This window comes from Hemiscyllium ocellatum, chromosome 29, assembly GCF_020745735.1.
Source record: "Hemiscyllium ocellatum isolate sHemOce1 chromosome 29, sHemOce1.pat.X.cur, whole genome shotgun sequence".
NCBI classification, from domain to species: Eukaryota; Metazoa; Chordata; class Chondrichthyes; order Orectolobiformes; family Hemiscylliidae; genus Hemiscyllium; species Hemiscyllium ocellatum.
This window is the reverse complement of record NC_083429.1, coordinates 31,444,563-31,467,227: the sequence shown is the minus strand read 5'-3', so window position 1 is coordinate 31,467,227 and position 22,665 is coordinate 31,444,563. Positions and strand designations below refer to the sequence as shown.

Below are 22,665 nucleotides of genomic sequence, written 5' to 3'. Positions count from 1 at the left end.
AAATGATATTATACACCACAACAGACCGAGACACACAAATAGAAAGTAGGACAGAACACCAGCGGTTCACCAGAGGCTCAGTGATGATGTTACCTAACTTCGTGATGAAACATCTGAAACAAACCTACCAGCTCAGCGAGTAAACTTACAATCTGAACCTCATCCCGAGCTACAAATCTTCTCAAAAATCACAAGTATTTTGTTTCAAATACCCCTACCCACAAACAGGACGTAGAAATTATTTTCCTCACCTTAAGTTTAATGAAAGTATCATAAGGCAACGAATCCACGTACAGTACACCGTAGAAAAAGGCAGGTAACGTCGGATTTTCAGGAACAGAATTCAACTGGATAGCTGAGAAACTTCAACCGAAAAGAGACAAAGAAAAAGTTGGCAGTATTATTCCTAATAAACAATATTCAACTTAACAGATGATACCACCTTTATTAATTGAAGTGATCCTTGAGTCAAACAGCAAGTGCAAGGTTAAATATTTCTCAGACACTAAGCTTACAAAGTTTAGAAACAATGAACCAACTTATTTGTGGATATGAGTCACATGGTATGTCCAGTGACAGTATCACAGATGCTTCGCCCGTTAGCATCCTGCTGGGCAACTGATGCTTTTCATTTGCCTTGATCCTGCAAGTCTGTTCTGGACAGACAGCTCAGGGTTGACTTTCACTTCTACAATTAAAAAAAATCCATTTCATTCAGATGAAGTGTCCCTGCCTGCCAAGCTGATCTTTTATGCAAAAGATATTCTCTCCTTCTGTGACAGGGATAAGTGGACATCGTCATACCAAATGCCCCCAGCAATGGTATCCTCTGCTTCTTAATTAGATTACATATTGATGGTATTCCTGCATCATTGTTGAGACATCCTAAATTTCAGTCCTTAATGGTATCAGTCATGGGTAGCACTGCGATTGTAACACAATTAGAATAGTGTATAAACTACTTTAAAGTCTGTATTGCTGAAGAAGTCTCCTGGTTTACCAATGTAAAATAAATGCTGCTTGACAATTCAATGAAAGACGCAGCGTTGAGTGGTGGTTAAAAATACTTCAGAAATATTTCTTCAGTGTGGTATTATTGTGTAGAACAACACTGGCAAATGAATAGTGGATAAACTGGACCAAGACATTCTATGGTGCTTTACTTGCAAGAATACGACAATTGGTCTCTCTGGTTTACCGTCCAAGAAAAGTTGCTAAACTTTCCACTCCTGAGTGGAACACTTAGCAGCTTTTCTTGTTTCCTAAACCAGGGATAGATACTGAAAGCCAATTGCAGAGTCTGTTTCCGGAAGTGTGTGCATGTACACATATACCCATACAGACAAATGGAGACTACACAAGAACAGAAACAGACCCAGCTCTAAAACACTGCTCTGTCAATTAGTCTAAGCTCAACACAAAAAGCAGAAGAGATACCACAGAGAAGCAGTGTCCATAATCCAGCGAGGAAGTGATGGACAAAAAAAGGCTTGGCATAAGTATGAAGACATACATTTTATATTACATAGACTAGAATCTTTCAATAAAGTGAAGGCGGCATTTGGTCAGAGCATTGAGTATTGGAGTTGGGAAGTCATGCTGCGGCTGTACAGGACATTAGGCCACATTTGGAAAATTGTGTGTAATTCAGGTCTCCTTCCTATAGGAAGGATGTTGCGAAACTTGAACAGATCCAGAAAAGATTTACAAGGATGCTGCCAGGATTGGAGGATTCTGGCAAAAGGGAGAGGCTGAATTTGGGCCAAATGCTGACAAATGGGACTAGATTCATTTAGAATATCTGGTTGGCATGGACGAGTTGGGCCGAAGGGTCTGTTTCCGTGCTGTATGTCTCTGAGTCTAAACCAACCATTATTTCTGTGGGACCATTGTTGATGAGGCACTAATGCATAAGCAGCCTGAATTCAATTCACAATGAGAGTGGCACAATGGTAGCATGCACTTAGATTGGCATGGGTTACCTATGTGTGAAGTTAAGAAATGGGTTCAAACTAGGCCAAGTCACAGCAGTATTATTTGGGATGAGTGTTCCAATGGACAACTAAAGGTAGGAAATTCAAATTTCTCCTATGGCTCATCACAAAATCTATCCAAGATTGTGGAGCAACCTGTAAACAGTAATCTAAACTCCGTATACAATGAACAGATGGAAAACTATGAAAACTTTCTTTGTCTGGTCTTTGTTATCCTCTCAACTACTGGTTCTATTCACTAAGCGTTTTAACCATTTGTAATTTAGGATGGAGTTCAGGAAGTTTCAAGTGATTAAAATTAAAAAAAAGCAAGGGCCATAGTACCTTGACATGCTGATGTATTTACCCTTGAATGCATTTTTTGATTCATTCGTAGGATGTGGGTATGGCTGATTTATTGTTTAGTATTTATTGCTCATCCCCAGTTGCGATTGCGAAGGTGATGGTGAGCTGCCTCTTGATCTGCTATAGGCAGGCAACAATGCTGCTGAAGGTGTTTGGGCCAAGGACATTACCATGAGGAACTCCTGCAGAGATGTACTTGAGTTGAGAGGACTAACCTGAAATGACCACAACCAGATTCCTGTGTTTCTGGTATGACTCCAACCAGTGCAGAGTCTTCCTCCTGATTCTCACTGACTCTGGTTTATATAGGGCTCCAGAGTCAATTGCAGCCTTAATGTTAAGGGCAATCACTCTCCCTTCACCTGTGGAATTCAGCTCTTCCGTAACCTTCCATTACTTTACTGATGATCATGAGTAGATTGATTGGCTGTAAATGACCAAGTTGGATTTGCCCTGCTGTTGTGGATAAGACATCCCTGGGTAATCTTCCACACTGTCAGTTAGATGACAGTGTCGTACATGGGAACATGGCCGCACAAGTCCTGCAGCATATCTTTAGAACTATTGCTCAGGGCCCAAAATCGTTTCAGTATCCCTTGGAACTGCACTACTTGTCAAAGCAGGATAAATGGCTACAGAAAGCAGGCAGGAGAGTGGAGTTGAGACCAGAATATGATCAACTATGATCATGTTAAATAGATGGAGTAGGCTCGAAGGGCTGAACTGCCTACTCCTAAATCCCATACTCTGATATTATGGTAAAAGTTTATAAAGTACCAGAATACAATGTCTTAATAGCAGTATGAGTTAATGTATCAATGAGTAGCTGTGTAAGTGGTTTGAGCAACTGTGGCAGGGGTCTGGGGGGAAAGAGAGATGGGGGTGATGATGGAGCCAACTGTTTAATGCAGAGAGGTAGGGTGATATTCTTGAGTTGGGGGCCAGTTGCATCGAGAGTTAGAACTGGTTTTAATCAAACAAACTTTCCAGGCAAGCTCTGTGAAATCTGCGACGTTAATTCAGACTTTGTTGGAGGCCTCTGGATACAGAGTGATTGCCCATTGATTGTTAAAACCACCTGGGAAATTTCTACACAGTCATTGCATTGGGACTTCTAATGGCTCTGACTATTCACTCCAGAAGATCTGAGGTAATATGTGCAAAAAATAATTATTACAAGTAGTGTTGAAAATATACAAGTTAAGGTTGCACAATATAACAAATCATTGAAAGCATGGTAAACTCCTAATATTTTACCTTTCAATAAAATTTGTTTTCATCTCTAAGGGGTAGATTGTAAAGTCCTTCAAAGGTTCCTTATTCAGAAAGACATCACCTATGAGACCTGAAAAATCAAAGCAAACAAGTTTTTTTTAAACGCAATCACCAGTTTTTATGAGGTGTACTCACTTTGAACTGGGATATTAGTAATCTAATCACAGGAGAACACAAGGAGTCCATAATTTCTTTCAAGACATCATGAAGTGATTCTCCTGTTTTTTTCCTTCATTTTAGTCAAATCACCTCTGAATAATCACTCAGTAAACATGTTATGACACAGCTTCATGGTAGGAGAAACATGAACTGAGACTTATTGGCTAAGAGGTAGGGAGACGACACTCTGTCACAATGGTTTATCACTTTAGTGAATTATAAATAATGGAAATATCTTCAGGTGACCATGGTTCAGAGCAAAAGCCACTGAACAACTTGCATAAGGAATCTGGAACAGACAAAAACGTCACAAGGTCTTTTCAGAAGTGTACTCAATAAAAATGAGTAGGCAGAAGTGGGTACTGCAGATGCTGGAGATTAGAGTTAAGATTAGAGTGGTGCTGGAAAATCCCAGCATGTCTGGCAGCATCCGAGGAGCAGGAAAATCGACGTTTCGGGCAAAAGCCCTTCATCGGACTCCGGAGAAGGGCATTTGCCTGAAACGTCGATTTTCCTGCTCCTCAGATGCTGCCTGACTTGCTGGGATTTTCCAGCACCACTCTAATCTTGACTCAATAGAAATGAATGTCAACTTAGTGGAGATATTGAGAGAGGTCACTAGAAGCTTGGACAAAAAAGTGGGATTTTAAAGGAGGATATTCAAGGAGAAGATTGATTTGGCTGAAGGGAGGGGTTGCAGGAGTGGAGCACAGGAGGTTGGCAGCGAAGAAACATGGGGGCTGCAGAGTTAGATGATGGTAAAGTACGAGGTGAAGTTTAAATTGGATTCCTTGGGGCAGCGGGAGACAATACAGGTGTGTTTGAGGTTGCATGATTTGGTACATTAGGGTAGTGAAATTTTAATAAACCGAAATCTATGGCAACATGAAGAATGACTAGAAGAACATAGGAAAAGTTGAGATCAGAGGTGAAAAAGAAGTACCATCAGCTATAACTAGATTAAATGAAAATAATGGTATGAAAAATTATCAGGGGTATTAAGGAATGTAAAGTTAAGGTTAAAATCAGATTGGCCATTGTTCTATGAATTTCAGAGCATTTTTGTAAATATTTTTCCAATTAATCGGAGAAGTAGGTGAAGTATCACAGCATGGATTTGTTAAGAGCAAGTCATGACTGACTAATTGCTGGAGATTTCTGAAAATGTATCAGAGAGAGTTGGCAAGGGCAATGCGGTCGATGTGGTACACAATTACTTCCAGAAGACAATGCCACACAATAGACCTGTAAGAAAAGTTACAGTTTATGGAATCAATCAGTCAGCAACATAAATACAGGGAGAGATGTTTAGTAAGTATTTTTTGGGCTGGATGGTGACTCAATCTTTACATGATCTGGAGAAGCATTTAGATCTTGGTAAACTGGTTGATAGATTGATCAATTAATTGATTCATTGTGTCACATGTAGTGAGATGCAGTGAAAAGTATTGTTTTGTATGCTATTCAGGCAGATTATACCTTACGAAGTGCACCAGAGGGGAGTAGAACAGTGTGCAGAATTCAGTGTTACAGCCACGGAAAAGGCAGGGAGAGGGAGAGGGAGAGGGAGAGGGAGAGGGAGAGGGAGAGATCAGAATTAACATTTAAGAGTTTCATTCAAAAGTCGGAAAACAATGCAGAGGAAGCTATTCTTGAATCCATTTGTATGTGTATTCAAACCTTTATATTTTCTGCCCAATGAAAGAGAGTGTAACCAGAAGGGGATGGGTCTTCAATTACATTGGTTGCTTTCCTGAGGTGCGGGAAGTATAGAAGTCAGAGGATGGAAGGCTGGCATGTGTAATGCACTGGGCTATGTTCACAAGTCTCTGTAGTTTCTTGTGGTCTTGGCAACTGCTGTTTCCAAGACCACAATGTGATGCATCTATATAGGAAGCTTCCTATGGTGCATCTATAAAACGGATGAGTGTTGATGTGGACATGCAAAATTCCTTAGCCTCCCGAGGAAGTAGCGATGTTGTTGTGCTTCCTTGACCATTGCGTTGACGTGGGTGACCAGGGCAGATTGTGGGGATCATCACTTGACCTCTTGATCACCTCTACTTCAGCACCAGTGATGCAGACGAGGGGTTGCCCTCCACTCTGCTTCCTGAAGTCAGTGACCAGCTGCTTTGTCTTGCTATCATTGATGGAGAGATTGTTGTCTTTACACCATGCCACTAGCACTCTTTCCTGTATTCTGTCTCATCATTGTTTAAGATCTGACCTACAATGGCGGTATTCTGCATTTACAAGTTTTCTGAGTTGGGGTGGAACTTGCCACATGGTTGTGAATGTATAAGGAGTATAGTAGGGGCTGAGTATGCGATGTTACAGGGCACTAGTGTCGAGGATTACAGTGGAGGAGATGTTGTTGCAATCTTACTGATTGCAGTCTATGGGTCAGGAAGTCTAGAATCCAGTTATGAATTGGCAGCTGCCACACAGGTCTCAGAGTTTAAGAGATAAGTTTGTTTGGAATTATGGTGTTGAAGGTGGGAAAATTTCAAAATGTGGAGACGACAAAATCTGGAAGCATTGCCACCTGTGCAGGCGGCACCATTAAACTCCAAAAGGACAAGTCAGTGGAATGGACAAGTAGGTGACATGGCAGATGAAGTTCAATGTAGAAAATGAGAGATGGTACAGTTTGGTACAAAGACAATGGAATGCCAGTATTAAATAAAGGATGTTATTAAAAAGTATATGTAGCAGCAGTGACACCTGGGTATACATATGAATAAATTATTAAAAAGGTAACAGGACAGGTAGATAAAGCATAATGCTTTAAACATTCTACACTCTATTAACACATGCAGAGACTACAAGAGGAAGGAGGTTATACTAAAAAAAGTTATAAGAGACACCAGTTAGACCTTTGTTGGTGTACTGATACAGTTGAGTGCCACATTTTAGGAAGTATGTGAATGCATCGGACAGTGTGCAGAAGTTTATAAAAACGTGTCAGGGATGAGAAACTTCAATTATAAAGAAAGATTGAAGTTGGAAGGTTTGGAGGAGATTGGATTGAGGTTTTGAATATTATGATAGGCCTGGATAGAGTAGATAGGAAGAAACTGCTTCCACTTAAAGGGATCAAAAACTACGGCACAGAATTAAAACATTTAGCTAACATTTGCTTCTTTTGCAATGAAAATCTTACAGCGAGTAATTAGAAGATGGAATGCACTGCCTGGCAGCGTGGAGGAGGCAGGTTCAACTTAAGCATTCAATTTATCATGAGACAATTATTTAAACAGAGATGACATGCAGGGTCACTAGGAAAAACATAGAACAACACATAGAACAATACAGCACAGAACAGGCCCTTCGGCCCACGATGTTGTGAAGAGACAATAAATTAAAATGCTCAGAGTTGGTGCAGACACAACGGGTCGAATGGCCTTCATCTGCACCATACGAATTCTGTGATTAGAAATCCCTCATTATTCACGCAGGAGGACAAACCACATTGTTAGTAATCTTACAGAATCACCTTTTCGCTGATCATCAAGTTTGTTTCCATAGTTGACTCTACCACGATTTTCCACCAAAAGGCTCAAATTTCGCTTTCCCTGCAAGAAACAAAAATTCAGTGCAAGGCAGCAAAGAATGTCATCACCAAATAATTTTTATCAGAACATCTTGAGATAGCATATACCCTTTTAAGCGATATTGCAGATTCACACTGCCACGGATTTAGTAATTTAATGATTTAAAAAGACAGACAATACAAAAGATTGCATAACCATTAATTCAGAAATCTTACTTATTAATAATACAAAAATAGAATACTAACATAATACAGAGGGACCTCAATTAACCAAAGGACACAGGCTGGCAGTATTTTGTTTGGTTAAATCAAATTCTGGATTATTGAATGCCGGATAACAGTTTAGCTGAGCATTGGGATTGTGGAGGTATTACCTTACACTGAAAGACTAAAGCAACTGGGCTTGTATACCCTTGAGTTTAGAAGACTGAGAGGGGATATGATTGAGACATATAAGATTATGAAAGAATTGGACACTCTGGCAGCAGGAAACATGTTTCCGCTGATGTGTGAGTGCCGAACCAGAGGACACAGCTTAAAAATACGGGTTGGACCATTTAGGACAGAGATGAGGAGAAACTTCTTCACCCAGAGAGTGGTGGCTGTGTGGAATGCTCTGCCCCAGAGGGCAGTGGAGGCCCAGTCTCTGGATTCATTTAAGAAAGAATTGGATAGAGCTCTCAAAGATAGTGGAATCAAGGGTTATGGAGATAAGGCAGGAAGCGGATACTGATTAGGAATGATCAGCCATGATCATATTGAATGGCGGTGCAGACTCGAAGGGCTGAATGGCCTACTCCTACACCTATTGTCTATTGTGCGATTTTGCTGGATATTCGAATAATTGAATGCCGGATAATTAAGGTTCTTCTATCAACCCCGTGGGACATTCTGCAATAACTTCACTGTGCTGGAGAGTCCAGTGTATCGCAGGTGAGAACTGCACTATACAAACATTTTAACAGTGAATTTTAATGAATTATACCAAGAAGTGATGGAAGATTGTGGGTTTTTATGTTGTCCGTTAACTATGCATAATCAGGTTATGTGGGCCTTCACCAGAATTATCTTCCAATGAATACTGCAGCCCTAACTGACATTTTTAGAGCAACTGAACTCCGTGTTGAGTGCAGTGTTGGGCACTGCTTCTGTTCTACACTTTAATTGAACGCCCACGGAAATGTTCTTGCAGATACCACTAGAAGTCAGCTACCATAATTAGTTACAATTCCTTTGCACAGAGGTTCTACAACCAAGTTGTACGTTTACAGTCTTCCTAGGCATGACAAAACCACTTCAACCTATGTTTCCAGTGCTATTCTGAATCAGAAGATTGTGGATTCAACCCTCTCCCTTACAGTCCAGCCCATAATTCAAACTAACCCCACAGCAAGCAAGTGGCTCTGACTTTGGATGGGAGTTTTAAAGTCTGTTCAGGCGAATGCACAAGATTCAAAAAAAAATGAGCAAGGGTTTCTCCTGATGTATGGTCTAACATTTATCCTTCATTGTTGCCTCACAGTGCCAGAGACCCGGGTTCAATTCCCGCCTCAGGCGACTGACTGTGTGGAGTTTGCACATTCTCCCCGTGTCTGCGTGGGTTTCCTCCGGGTGCTCCGGTTTCCTCCCACACTCCAAAAATGTGCAGGTTAGGTGAATTGGCCATGCTAAATTGCCCGTAGTGTTAGGTTCAGGGGTGAATGGGTCTGGGTGGGTGCGCTTCGGCGGGTCAGTGTGGATTTGTTGGGCCGAAGGGCCTGTTTCCATACTGTAAGTAATCTAATCTAATCTAAGTAATCTAATCTAATCTAACCTCGAGAAACAGGTTAATTGGTCTTCAGTTGTTAGAATTCTTAGTGTGTGGAAACAGGTCCATCAGCCAACAGGTCCACATCAACTCTCTGAAGAGTATCCCACCCAACCCCAACCCCCATTACTCTACTTTTACCCCTGACTAATGCACCTAATCTACACATTCCTGAGCACTATGGGTAACTTAACAGGTCCAATCCACCTCACCTGAACATCTTTGGATTGTGGAGGAAACCCATGCAGACACGGGGAGAATGTGCAACGCCACACAGACAGCTGTCTGAGCCTGGAATCAAACCCGGGCCCCTGGCGCTGTGAGGCAGCAATGCTAACCACTGAGCCACCATGCCATGGTTCTCATTTGCCATATGCATTTCAAACTAGATACTGTCTTTGTCTGCAGAACAAAACAAGTTGTTCGTGAAGAAACAATTTTGAATATCATGGGGAGATAAATGGCATGATATAACTTGTAGTTCTTGCTTGCTCATTTTCCTTCATTATAATCACTGTCTTTGTGAAGCCATCACTAACTAAAGCCCAAATACCTACTGCAACCTTCATGAACAGCAACACTGATAACTAATTATTTGTTCAATTAATGACAGACAAATTTTGGAGATTTGATATCGAATGGCACCTACCGTAGCAACTGAGATTGCCAATTCCACATTATTGTAATCAAGGAATCCAACTGACTGGCCATCAACAAAGATCTGAAACGACAGAAAAAAAGACTCATCACACAAAGTCCAAGAGCTATGAGAGACCAACAGGCTGTGCAGGAGTCAACACACAGCAGTGCGAGGAACAACCTTAAGCGAGAATAACACTGAATGCCTATTGCTTTACTGCATTTACGTATCACCGATGGCTATGGTTTCTCACTCCACCTCCTTTATAAAATGCCTCACTTCGTATATCGTTGCTCTTTTCAACCAAACATGGTCAACATAAAGCTCTGCACGGTATTAAAGGATTACTTCAGATACATAGCAAGGAAATTTGGCCTTCCCTATTCCCTTGACTGTGGGCTGTAAAGCAGACAAGTGTGTTTGATGCAGGTGAAAAATACTTCACTGCTCCAGTCCCACAAGCAAACTGCAAAAGCAATGATCTAACAATTTTATCCCCTAAATCTGTCCGATTCCCAACTTCCTGAGCACTGGGAAACCATCCTCTGGACAGAAACTCCGATTCCTGTCTCACCCCTTTTCTCCCCTCCACAAAGGTGCAGATTTAAAAGTCTGTCCAAACTGAACAATAAAGTAAGTTATTCTTCTAAACTTTTTCTAATCAATGGATGCTGAAGTTTAGAATTGAGCAATCAATTTGAGAGAGATCATCATTGTTTCAGTCCTGGCTGTATCAGCATTCACAGAAGCTTACAGCACAGATGGAAGTTGTTCCTCTCACGGTTTCTGTGACAGCTCCTTACCAAAACAATCGTAACAAATCTCACCTTGTTGCTTCCTCCCCAAACCATTATAAAGAAAACTGACTGCCACTGTCCAGACACACAAAAAGATCATGGTCACTTGGTGAATGCATATTAGAGAGCGCTGTGAGACTGCAGCCAGGTGCAAGTCTCCATCTGCAGAAACGTTCAAAGCCTGATTGCAAGGAACATGCAATAAACACTTTCATCTCAAATTCTTCTCCTTAAAGCCTCCATCAATCGGTGGGCCAATTTTAGGGGAAGGAGAAACCGTCACTCAGTTTAACAGCCACAGTGCCTTTCAACAGACATTTTCAGAATGTCTGCAATGTCACTGCTTCAGAACATCTGCAACAACGATATGAGATATGTCTGTATTCTTAATTAATAAAATCCTTGTTTGTGCATTTATTGTTCATTCTTAATTGCCCAGAGACCCATTGCTATGGGTCTGGAGTTAGACATAGGTCAGACCCGGCAAGTTTCTAAAATTGTCATAGAATCCCTAGTGTGGAAGCACGCTATTCAGCCCGTCCAATCTGCACTGACCAACCCAGACGCAGAAATTCCAATCAGGGTGAGTGACTCTATGCCCAATCCCAATCAGATTGAATTAAATAGTACATGTATCTTTAGAGGATTTCCGTGTTGGAAATTCCTGAACAGGGGGCTCCCATTACAAACCTAGCCAGGAATCCGTCAATCCAGCTGCATAGAAGACCATTTTAAAATCCATACCTACATCTATACAACTGAGTGCTATATACTGCAGTTTACATGTCCAGCAGACACTTTCAAAACTATTACAGTGCAACATATTCCCCATCATTTGTGCCAGAGCAACATAGTGTGCAAAATACAGTCATCCCTCCATACCAGTGAGGGTCCCATTCCTGAAAAGCCAGAGGATTGATGAAATTCACAAATGCAGAGCTCATTTAAGAGGAGGTTAAAAATCACAGATATGTTGCCAAATTGATTTTTGTTACTTTTTTGGGCACATCTAGACAAATTTAGAATTTGCGATTCTGCAGATACCGAGAAGTTACTGCATGTTTCAGGTGCCAGTTACAGGCATTAAATTGTGTGCAGTCTATTTCCTGACTCAATATGACGTATAATTATTAACCTGAAGTTGGAAAGCATTTAAATTTAAGATTTGGCAACATTTTCCATTTTCAACATGAACAATATTTTGATAACTGTCTGAATCAGCTAGTGCTAACTCTGTTTAAAATTACCCAGTCGTCTCTCAGAGATTATATTGTGCCTAGACTTGGAGCCTCACCAGTCCTAGTTGTGTCCCTGAGAGGAAGTTAGAGAGACATCTTCTCAGAAAAGGAGAAGAATTACAGGACATCTGCTTCCATATTTCAGGAACATAAAAGGTCCCAAAAAAACCAAGATTTTATGAAAGACCAAGGAAAGACGAGTGTGTAAAATAAGTGAGGTGGATAGCATGATGTTGGGTTGGGCTGGATTCAGCAGGACCAGGGTTGGAAAGTGATGTTTGGGGATGGGGTGGGGATGGTTGATCAGCAATGGATCGAGGGTTCAGTTTAATAGTGACAAAGAACTTACAGATAATCCTCTACCCTTTCCTGGGTAGCTATAAATTTGAGAGTCAAAACCTTTCAAAATCCCCAACTATAATGGAATAGTTTGCATGGCTCCAGATGCAGCGGACTTGCCCACTGTTCAAATTTTCCAGGGGTAGCAGAGTGGCCCAGTGGTTAGCACTGCTGCCTCACAGCGCCAGGGACCTTGGGTGACTGTCTGTGTGGAGTTTGTACATTCTCCCCGTATCTGCGTGGGTTTCCTCCGGGTGCTCTGGTTTCCTCCCACAGTCCAAAGATGTGCAAGTTAGGTGGATTGGCCATGCTAGATTGCTCATAGTGTTAGGTGAATTAGTCAGAGGTAAATGAATGGAAACAAGTCTGGGTCGGTTACTCTTCGGAGGGTCGGTGTGGACTTGTTAGGCCAAAGGACCTGTTTCCACACTGTAGGGAATCTAATCAAATCAAATCCCATGCAATCAACTGCATTGGGGATTCTGCAGGATCCCGATGTGTAGCTCTGGACCATGTAGCTTTGACATGTACCTGGCCACTGAAATATTAGAATATTCCCCAAGCTCCTCCAGTACGGTGATACCTTGATCAATGCACAATTTCTATCACAGGGGAGATTATTCCTCTTTCATCCAACTTTCCAGTGACTGATGCTAAGCACTGAAATGTGTACCTTCCTTGGAACATAAATCCCATTTTAACCAATGAGCACTAATGGTGAGAAAGACCGCTAGCTTACCTGTGCTCTGTCCCGTACATTCTGGCCAGAATGAAGTAATCCTCCACTGTTTATTACTGTGTTGTATAACGTATACCCATAGGCTTGTCCACTGCCATTGTTGATTGGAAGGTTTTCCATATTAATCGGTCTTTCACTTTGAATTGGCTACAAAAGTTGAAAAGTGTTACTTTTGAAACATCAAACACTTGAGCATTGTTCACCTTCCACCAGTCAACTCTGAGAGCAATTGACAAAGTCTTGTAGCATCACACCCCAAATTTGGGCAGCACGGTGGCACAGTGGTTAGCACTGCTGCCTCACAGCGCCAGGGACCTGGGTTCAATTCCCGCCTCAGGCGACTAACTGTGTGGAGTTTGCACGTTCTCCCTGTGTCTGCGTGGGTTTCCTCCGGGTGCTCCGGTTTCCTCCCACAGTCCAAAGATGTGCGGGTCAGGTGAATTGGCCATGCTAAATTGCCCATAGTGTGAGGTAAGGGGTATATGTAGGGGTATGGGTGGGTTGCGCTTCGGCGGGTCGGTGTGGACTTGTTGGGCCGAAGGGCCTGTTTCCACACTGTAAGTAATCTAATCATGACCTCTACCTCTAGAAGTCAAGGACAGCAGATACAGAATGTATTTTCTTCTCCAAACCACACACCATCCTGACTTGGAACTTCATTGCTGTTCCTTATCTGTCATTAAGTCAAAAATCCTGAAATTCCCTTCCTAACGGCACTGTGGGTCTACCTACACCAGACTCACAGTTCAAGAAGGTGGCTCACAATTCCTTTCTCCAAAAGGTGAGTGGGGGGTTAACAATAAATACAGATCCAGCCAGCGACACCGACATCCCATCCCTGTAACCCTGCATTTCCCAGGACTAATCCACCTAGCCTGAACATCCCCTGACACTATGGGCAATGTCACATGGCCAATCCACTTAATCTGCATCTTTGGACTGTGGGAGGAAATTGGAGCACCCTGTGGAAACCCAATTATAATGCAGAGTTTGCAAAGACAGACAGTCATCTGAGGTTGGAGTCGAACCAAAGTCCCTGGTGTTGAGGCAGCAGGGCTAGCCACTGAGCCATCGTATCATCCTACTGAAGAGCCTTTGTATTAACATTCAGAGATCATACAACATGCGGTAACATAGACTGCATGTTTCACTTCCACCAGATCTAATGACCATCTCACTATCACCTTCGCAAGGACAATTTGGGATGGGCAACAATTGCTGGCCTTGCCAGCATTGATTTGATGCCGTAAAATAATTAAAAGCATGAAAACTTAAAGTATGACTCATGACACATGATTGATTACTGATGTGCTCCGAAGCTATCTACAACAAAACTAATACGAGTACTCAAAAGACTTAAACACATTTTTAAAATCAGCAAGAGTTTCCCCAGACAGATAAATCAACAATGGAATGTGCAGGTTAGAGATAAGTCGCTGATTTCAGAGGGAACATTACAAATCAATAAAACTGGCAAGCTTATTATGTCCTGATGACTTCAAATCCCAAGTGTGAAACTCACACAAAGAAAAGAAAACTTGCAGTTTTATATATTATTTTTCTTCCTTTTTTATTTTCTTTTTTGCAGATGTAAACTTGCAGTTTTATAAACATTAGTTCACTTCAACATAATTGGTTCAACAATATATTTATTCAATTGATTCAATCCATTCAAGCAACCATTGCAGCTTTTAAACTTCCAGGACAGAACCAATTTGGGCAATCACTTATTGGCCGGGGGTGGAAGAAATGTTACTCCACAGCATAGAAAATTAAAATTGATTCTGCACTGGAGAATTAAACTATTCGACAGAAAACAAAATGTTTCTATTTTAAATCTTCTTTAAAACAATGCATTTATTACAAAAGAACTTTCAGACGTCAAGGTCTGAGGCTCACATGATTTCATTTTTAACAAGTAAAGCCCCTTGTGAGTATGGAATTGGGAGAAGGCAGTACGTGTAACTCCTCTCTCATTTACTTTCCAGAAACCCTTTCTCAGCTGACACAGAGACAGCAAGTACAACTGGACCAATGCTTTGCAAGCAGCTCCTGGGCAGCTGGTGAGAATATACAGAGATTACTTGTCTTCAATAGTTTGGTAGACTTATTAGGAGAAAATTTAGTCTCTGCCTGGCTCATGCTTTCGAAGAAATTACTGATAATGTGATCGTTTTAATAGAATTTCTGATTACTTACTAAAGGTGTTAATTTTTAAAAAATATGAACCAATATAACATACAGCAATGGAGTGTGAGTGACTCAATGTTCATAATTGAGCTCCCACAATGAAAATTCTAACCTATTATTATGTGGAGAGAGGGAAAAGATGTTTCTAATACATTCCACTGGGTAGCGCTCATTACATTAGAAGTGTGTAAACAATGATCACGATTCTTATGTCCAAACCTGTTAATAGCAAATTCTAAACTGCACTGGCATTACTCATCGACAATGTACAAATTGCTTTGAAAAATACCAAAGTCAGAGACACTAAAATTATACCTTTTCCAATTGATTTAATGCTTCCCACAAAGGAATGTATTCTTTTACGCGAATGGTGGTGTATCTTGCTTTATACATTTGAGCAGGTTGTTCAGGCAACTTCTGACCTGTAACAAAGTGGAAAACAAATCAACACTGTATGAATTAATATCAATTAAAAACATTTTGGAGTAGCTGAAGAATGGGATTAGGAAAAATAGCTTATGAAATGACAGAATGAGTACAACACAGCAGGAGGCCATTTGGTCTGTCGAGTCCATATACCAACTCTCTGCAACAGCAAATAAGTCTGGCTTTCAACTTTCCAAACTGTAGTTTGAAATGATTATTTCAGTTTGCAGTCATGCTGATGTCATAAAAACAGATATTAAATCATCCTTCCACAATTTAAAATTCTAATATTGCAGATTCAGCTGTAACATCACCATAGCAATGTTTCCACCATCAGCTATAGCAAAAGTCAATTGCAGAGTAAAGATCTTCCTACATTTTTGCCTTAGATTGAAATATTCCCTCTCATTGCAACCTTTCTCATTTAAACCACCTAGCAGACCTGCCCGACCTATAAGCATGCCTCCATTGATAAATTATAGCCATTTGATGCATTGAATGTGACAGCAGATATTTAAGTCCCACCAATCTGATCAGGATTCACAGAGTTTCCAGGCAGCTGTTTTAATGGGCCACATGTTCAATTGAAGGCTGTCAGATACATGAACATAAATGGACACCTCAATAAAAATTTCCATACTTTCAGAAAGCAGGTACTGAAAATGTTTACATTTTCTACCTAAATCATTCAAATAATGTTTTACTCATGCAATACAAAAAGAGGGGCATTTAAACAGGTACAGTACTGTGAGCAGGAGGATCAAAGGACAATTACACTCCATTCAATGTTCAGTCCTAGACTGTTGGATAAACAAGTCTGTAAACCTTATTTTCACAATAAATAGAATACAAAATTCACAAAAACAAATTGCATTTACCCAACCACTTGCTGTAAAGTTCACGAATTTGAGTATATTTCTCTGTGTAGTCTCCTGATTCAGATAAGGGTGCATCATAATCTGAAAGATAAGAAAAAAATTCAGATGAAAAGATATCAACAGTTTCAAAATATTTTCAAATCTTTAAAAGCGACGTATCAAAACTACTGATCATCAAAGCTGAATTGTTCAGCATCAAACTCAACTACTGAATTGTGAAAAGTGGATATGGCTTCAGATAGCTAGATGTTAATATATGAAATTCCCTCACAAAACTTCTGTCTCCCATTCTTTACGAAGCTTTTTAAAAACACATCATATTGACCAAGTGTTTTGTTACTTGTCCTAACACCTTGTTCAGTGTCAAATCTTGTTTAATAACATAGGATCACTTTGTTGCATTAAAAGTATTGTATAAATGCAATTTATAGTTGGCAGAAGAAGCTTTAATTAGTTCAGTTCTGAAAGAAGGCTTACCGGCACCAGCACCTTTTCAATTCTTAAATAGTGATGACAACGACAATGACAATGCCTGTACCTGACTGTAAGTCCAAAGGCAATGACCAGAGTTTTCAAATAAAGGAGCCAGCACCCAGAGGAATGAAGGAGAAAAGACCCATAATAAAATATGGAAGAGCCAGATGCAAATGAACCCATCAAAATGGCCATCTAAGTCAGTCTTTTCCATCAAGAAAAACCATGAATCATTCCCAAGATAATTTCAGGCTTCAGCCTCCCAAGCTAAATACTCTCTCTTTAGGAACATAAATTGTTCTTTTTAAACCTTACTTTGTCAGATTCATTTGTTCATTTACCTCTCCTAATGACTCCTTCTTTCAAGAAAGAACTGTAGTCTTTTCCCAGATTGACAGTGTTGATATCTCTCTCTCACTTTCTCTCTATACATATGACCGCTCACCTTTTCTTGGTAGCTTTTTTTGCAATCAATCTGTTCATAGTTGTCGAATATCAATTGCCTGTTTGAAAAATTAACTGGTGAAACTTGAAAGGGTTCAAAGAATATTTACAAAGGTTGCCAGGTTTGGAGGATGTGAGCTACAGGAAGAGGCTGAATAGGCTGGGGTTGTTTTCCCTGTAGCATTGGAGATTGAGGGATGATCTTACAGAGGTTTATACAATCATGAGGGGCATAGACAGGGTAAGTAGATAAGGTCATTTTCCTGGGCTGGAAGAATCCAGAACTAGAAGGCACAGGTTTAGGGTGAGAAGGGAAAGATTTAAAAGGGACCGAAGGGGCAATACTTTCACACAGAGGGCGGTATGTGTATGGAATGAGCTGCTAGAGGAAGTGGTGAAGGCTGGTACAATTGCAGCATTTAAAAGGCATCTGGATGGGTATATGAATAGTAAGGGTTTAGAGTGATATGGGTCAAATGCTGGCAAATGGGACTGGATTATTTTACAATATCTGGTCAGCATAGACAAGTTGGACTAAAGGATCTGTTGCCATACTGTACATGTCAATGACTCTGTGCACTTATCCTTTGTTTCTTGTTCATTACTGCCCTCTAAATTTGCTCAAATTGATAAAAGAGACCAAGGAAAGATTTTCAACGAATGGATCTTTACCTGTTGAAGATGTGAACAGACCTACTTTGATCTTTCAGCATTTGCTATTCTTAATTTAAGGGTCCTTTTAGCACAAAATCATGGGCTGAAGTGCCTGTTGCTGTGCTGTAGTAGTTAATGTTCCTTTAGAGGACAGGTAAAAGTCACATGACATTTGGTCAAACAATCACACAAATTAAAATTGATCAAAATGAATCTTAGTTAACTTCCTGCCAGGGAATGTGTTCAATTTCAAAAACTTAAAATTAAACTACAGTGTTGGTTATAAAAGTATGACAGTGCACTGCCCTTATTAATCTAGGGGTAAAATTCTTTGGTAACTATATAATTTAATACAGTCATAAATGATTGCATCAAAATAGCACAAATGGGAATTTACACAAACCTATTCAGCTGCACGCCACCAGAAAGAAAATTATCTCCTGCTGTACAGCTTTATTTCCACATGTTTATTCATTGAGGACCTTTTAATCTTCTTAGAAGGTAACTTGTCTGCTGAGTGAATTGCCAAATACATTTTCCAACATGTCACGGAGCCCTACATATCACAGTAAGTCTCTGGTTTGACTGTTTTGGTGTTGCAAACAAGTAGTTTTGATGGTCTGACTATCTCCTCAAAACTAATTGAAAAGTAGTCCTGCTCTAACAATGCTCATGACAAGAAGAAACTGATAAAGAGATGGAAGGTACAATTACAAAATTTGAAAATACTTGCATCTGGAGTCAAAACCTTAAGAACCAATTGATTGACTTGATTGGCTTCATGTATTTTCCTAAAAGGAACAATTAAAGGAAATCTGGTGACAAGTCAAGTGTACTCACCATAGCTGGTTACATCAGCAATATAGGTGCCAAAGTCCTGAGCACCATTCATAAAACCAAAGTTGGTTCCTCCATGAAACATGTAGAGATTTATAGACACACCCTTGTTTAAAAGTGCTGCAATGGTATTCAGTATTCCTGCAGAAGAAATCAACAATGTAACATTTTCATATATTCACTTACCTGCTCCTAAAGTACATCATGGCTTAGCTATACACATAACCGCAAGTATAGGAAACTTAACACAAAAAAAGAGAATCTAATGAGGTATAAGACTTACATTTGTCCAACACAATATTACAGACAATGTATGCCTGACACAAGATTAACTTTATCTCTTTGTTGTAATTGCATTTGCCTTTCCCCATTTAACTCTGATGCCAATCTGAACTTTACTCATTTACTCCTCCTAAGCTACAACTAAATGGAAGAATACTCTCCTCCAAGATTCACTGATGTTCTATGACCTCCTAAATCATTCATTCTGGAGAGTTTAAATTCATGCAATTGTACATCCATCAGTTTTCCATTTCTCCCACAATCTACAGGGTTCAAACACATAAATCTAGGTGTCAAGTGACCACTACTTACTTCAAGATTACTGCAATGACTGGATATTTTGCAAAAGCAAACACAAGCAGCTTTCTTTTACCTACAGTAAATATTTATTTTTCTCAAAATATCTCTAAGTTATGGATAAAGATTCAGGTGATATAAAGACAGGTGGATGAGCAGGTTGTATTGAGGAGGCTGGGAGGCTGCAGAAAGATTTAAACAGATTAGGAGAGCGGGCAAAGTAGCAGCAGATAAAATACAATGTGAGAAAGTGCGAGGTCATGCATTCTGGTAGGAAGAATAGAGGCATGGACTATTTTCTAAACGAGGACAAAGTTCAGAAATCTGAAGTGCAAAGGGACTTGGGAGCTCTAGTCCAGGTTTCTCTTAAGGTAAATTTGCAGGTTGAGTCAGTAATTAGGAAGGCAAATACAATGTTGTCATTCATTATGAGAAGACTAGAATATAAAAGCAGAAATGCACTTCTGAGGGTTTAAAAGGCTTCAGTTTGACCACTTTTAGTGTACTGCGAGCAATTTTGGGCCCCATACCTCAGGAAAGATGTATTGGCCTGGAGCGGGTCCGGAGGAGGTTAACGAAAATGATCCCAGGAATAAAAGACTTAACATATGAGGAATGTCCGAGGACTCTGGGACTATACTCAATGGAGTTTAGAAGGATGAGGGGGGAATGATTGAAACTTCAGAATACTGAATGGCCTGGACAGAGTGGATGTTGGGAAGATACTTCCATTGGCAGGAGAGACAAGGATCTGAGGGCACAGCCTTAGAGCAAAGGGAAGACCTTTTAGAATGGAGATAAAGAGAAATTTATTCAGCTAGAGTGTGGCAAATCTGTGGAATTCATTGCCACGAAAAGCTATGGAGGCCAGGTCATTGAATACATTTAAAACAGAGATAGATAAGTTCTTGACTGCCAAGGGGATCAAAAGTTACAGGGAGAAAGTGGGAGAATGGGCTTGAAAAACCTATCAGCCATGATTGAATGGCAGAGCAGACATGATGGGCCAAATGGCCTAATTTCTGCTCTTATGTCTCCTGGTCTTACATGATAAATCAACAGAAAAAAAAACTTAGGGCAGACGTTTTCCCTTCTTGGTGGGACAAAAATTATGGGGAGCACAAATGAAAAAAAAAATTATAACCCTGACAAAGTAAAATGTTCCCAATTTTTCCATTATGAAGCCACCATCCAAGGTTATTGTGGGAAAGGAAAATTCATGCAGTGAGGTGTAGCATATTGTTCTGGATAAAATATTAGGTAGCACAGAAGAAGCAGAGGAGTGGTGTAAATGGGTCTTTTCCAAGTGGGAAATATGAGATAAGTCTTGTGCCACTGAGTTCCACAGAAATCAAACTACTTACAATTTAATGAACATCGTCTATGATGGGACAGAAGGTGCAGTTACCAAATTTGCTGATGACACCAAAATACGTCAGAAAGTAGGTTGTGGAGAGGACACAAGTAGGTTACAAAATGATATAGCCAATTTCAGTGAGTGTGTGAAGTTGTAGTAAAAGGAGTATAATGTGAAATATAATATGTTTAATTTTAGCAGAAAGAATAAAAAAAACATCCAAATGGGACAGTGATTGCAAAGCTGGGATGCAGAGAGATCTGACTTTCCTTGTGCATGAATCACTCAAGATTAGTAAGCAAGTAATCAGGCAAGCTATTAGAACAGTACCATTTCTCATAAAGGAAATTGAATACAAAAGTAGAGAAGTTATGCTTCAATTACATAGGGCACTAGTGAATCTGCATCCGGAATACTATGTACAGTCTTGGCTGCCTTATTTAATGCAAGGATGCAAAGGCATCAGAAGCAGTTCAGAGAAAATTCACAATACCTGGAAACTACAGATTGGATAATGGAGGAAAGGTTAAACCCACTGGGTTTGTATTGGCTGGACCATAGGAGAGTAAGAGATTTGATTGAAATAAAATCCTGAAGAAGGGTATTGACAAAGAAGATGTGGAGAGGATGTTTCCATTTACAGTAGAATCTAGAACTGCAAGTTGCTGTTCCAAAATTAAGTTGGCCATTTACATTTACATCAGAGATGAGGCAATTTTTTTTCCTCCCAGAAAACCAGGAGTTTTTGGAACTCTCTCCTTGAAGAAAGTAATGGATCAAGAGATCATGAGTATTTATTTAAGGCAGATGTAGATAAATACTTGTTATGCAAGGGACTGAGAGGTTATCAGGGTAGGCAGGAATATTGTTGTTGAAGTTAGAATCAGATCAGCCATAATCTGACAAAATGGTGGAGCAGGCTCGAGGGACTGAATAATCTACTCTTGCTTTGTATATTTAACGCAAGCCTTAGATAAGGAGTCTAGAATCTTGCCCTTCAATGGCGAATAGTTTAAATTTCACACAACTAATGTTTAATCCCAACTTGTTCTCTTAATATTGCACTTCCAATTCTCTTCGCCTCCAGCAAGAAAATCAATGATGCAAGCAGATGGCAGGTAACACAGAGCAGGTATCTGGTAACTAGTTTCCACAGAACTGTTCTGAAGAGGAGCCATACCGGATTCAAAACATCAACGGTTTCCACTCCACAGCTGGTGGCAGACCTGCTGAGTTTCTCCAGCATTCTCCGTGTTGGTTTCTGATTTCCACCTATCTGCAGTATTCTTCCTAGACAGAATGACTTTGCACTGACATGAAGACAGGCTCCTCGTGGCACTTAGCTTGCTATTTTGCACTGAGTGACTTTAGAGCTCAATTAGGAGGCAGTCAGGTTGTGAATGACCACAGTGTACAGGCTGCCAGCTTCCACAGTTGCAGATGAAATGCTGACAGAATAACCTTATGAGACTGAAGATGCGGCAAACAGTCAGAACATTAATTAGAAGAGACCATCCAGGAAAGCAGGACAGAGCAGTGCATCACAGGGTTCAAGAGCCAAGAAACAACTTCAGAGCCACAGACTTCCTGGATGAGTGAGTTGGTTTGGACTTTGCATAAATTTGCAATTCTGTTCCTCATTTTTCATTCTCAGGATAAGGATGTCCACTGGCTTGGCCATCCCGAATGGCCCGGGGGGAGTTAAGAATCAAACACATTGCTGTGGGTTTGGGGTCACACATAGGCCAGAACAGGGAAGGATGGCAGTTTCCTTCCCTAAAGAATATTAGTGAACCAGATAGGTTTTTCTGACAACCAACATTGGATTCATGGTCATCATTCCAGATTTTTATCTAATTCAAATTCCACCATCTATCTTGGTGAGACTCAAACCTGGGTCCCCTGAACATTACCTGGAGCTCTGGATTAACAGTCTAGCG

The 22,665-nt window shown here is 40.4% G+C and overlaps 1 protein-coding gene across 2 annotated transcripts in view; it reads right to left on the bottom strand.

Moving 5' to 3' along the window:
• LOC132829482 (beta-galactosidase-1-like protein 2) overlaps nt 1-22,665 on the bottom strand; it is an 89,211-nt gene that overhangs the window by 7,751 nt on the left and 58,795 nt on the right. For both annotated transcript variants that reach the window (XM_060846688.1, XM_060846689.1), the window contains exons 10-17: nt 18,793-18,930; nt 16,381-16,461; nt 15,392-15,498; nt 12,887-13,033; nt 9,783-9,854; nt 7,270-7,348; nt 3,597-3,684; nt 252-363 (exon numbers count right to left, since the gene is read on the bottom strand). In XM_060846688.1, coding sequence (XP_060702671.1) covers nt 252-363; nt 3,597-3,684; nt 7,270-7,348; nt 9,783-9,854; nt 12,887-13,033; nt 15,392-15,498; nt 16,381-16,461; nt 18,793-18,930 — 824 coding nt within the window. The remainder of the gene's footprint in view (nt 1-251; nt 364-3,596; nt 3,685-7,269; nt 7,349-9,782; nt 9,855-12,886; nt 13,034-15,391; nt 15,499-16,380; nt 16,462-18,792; nt 18,931-22,665) is intronic.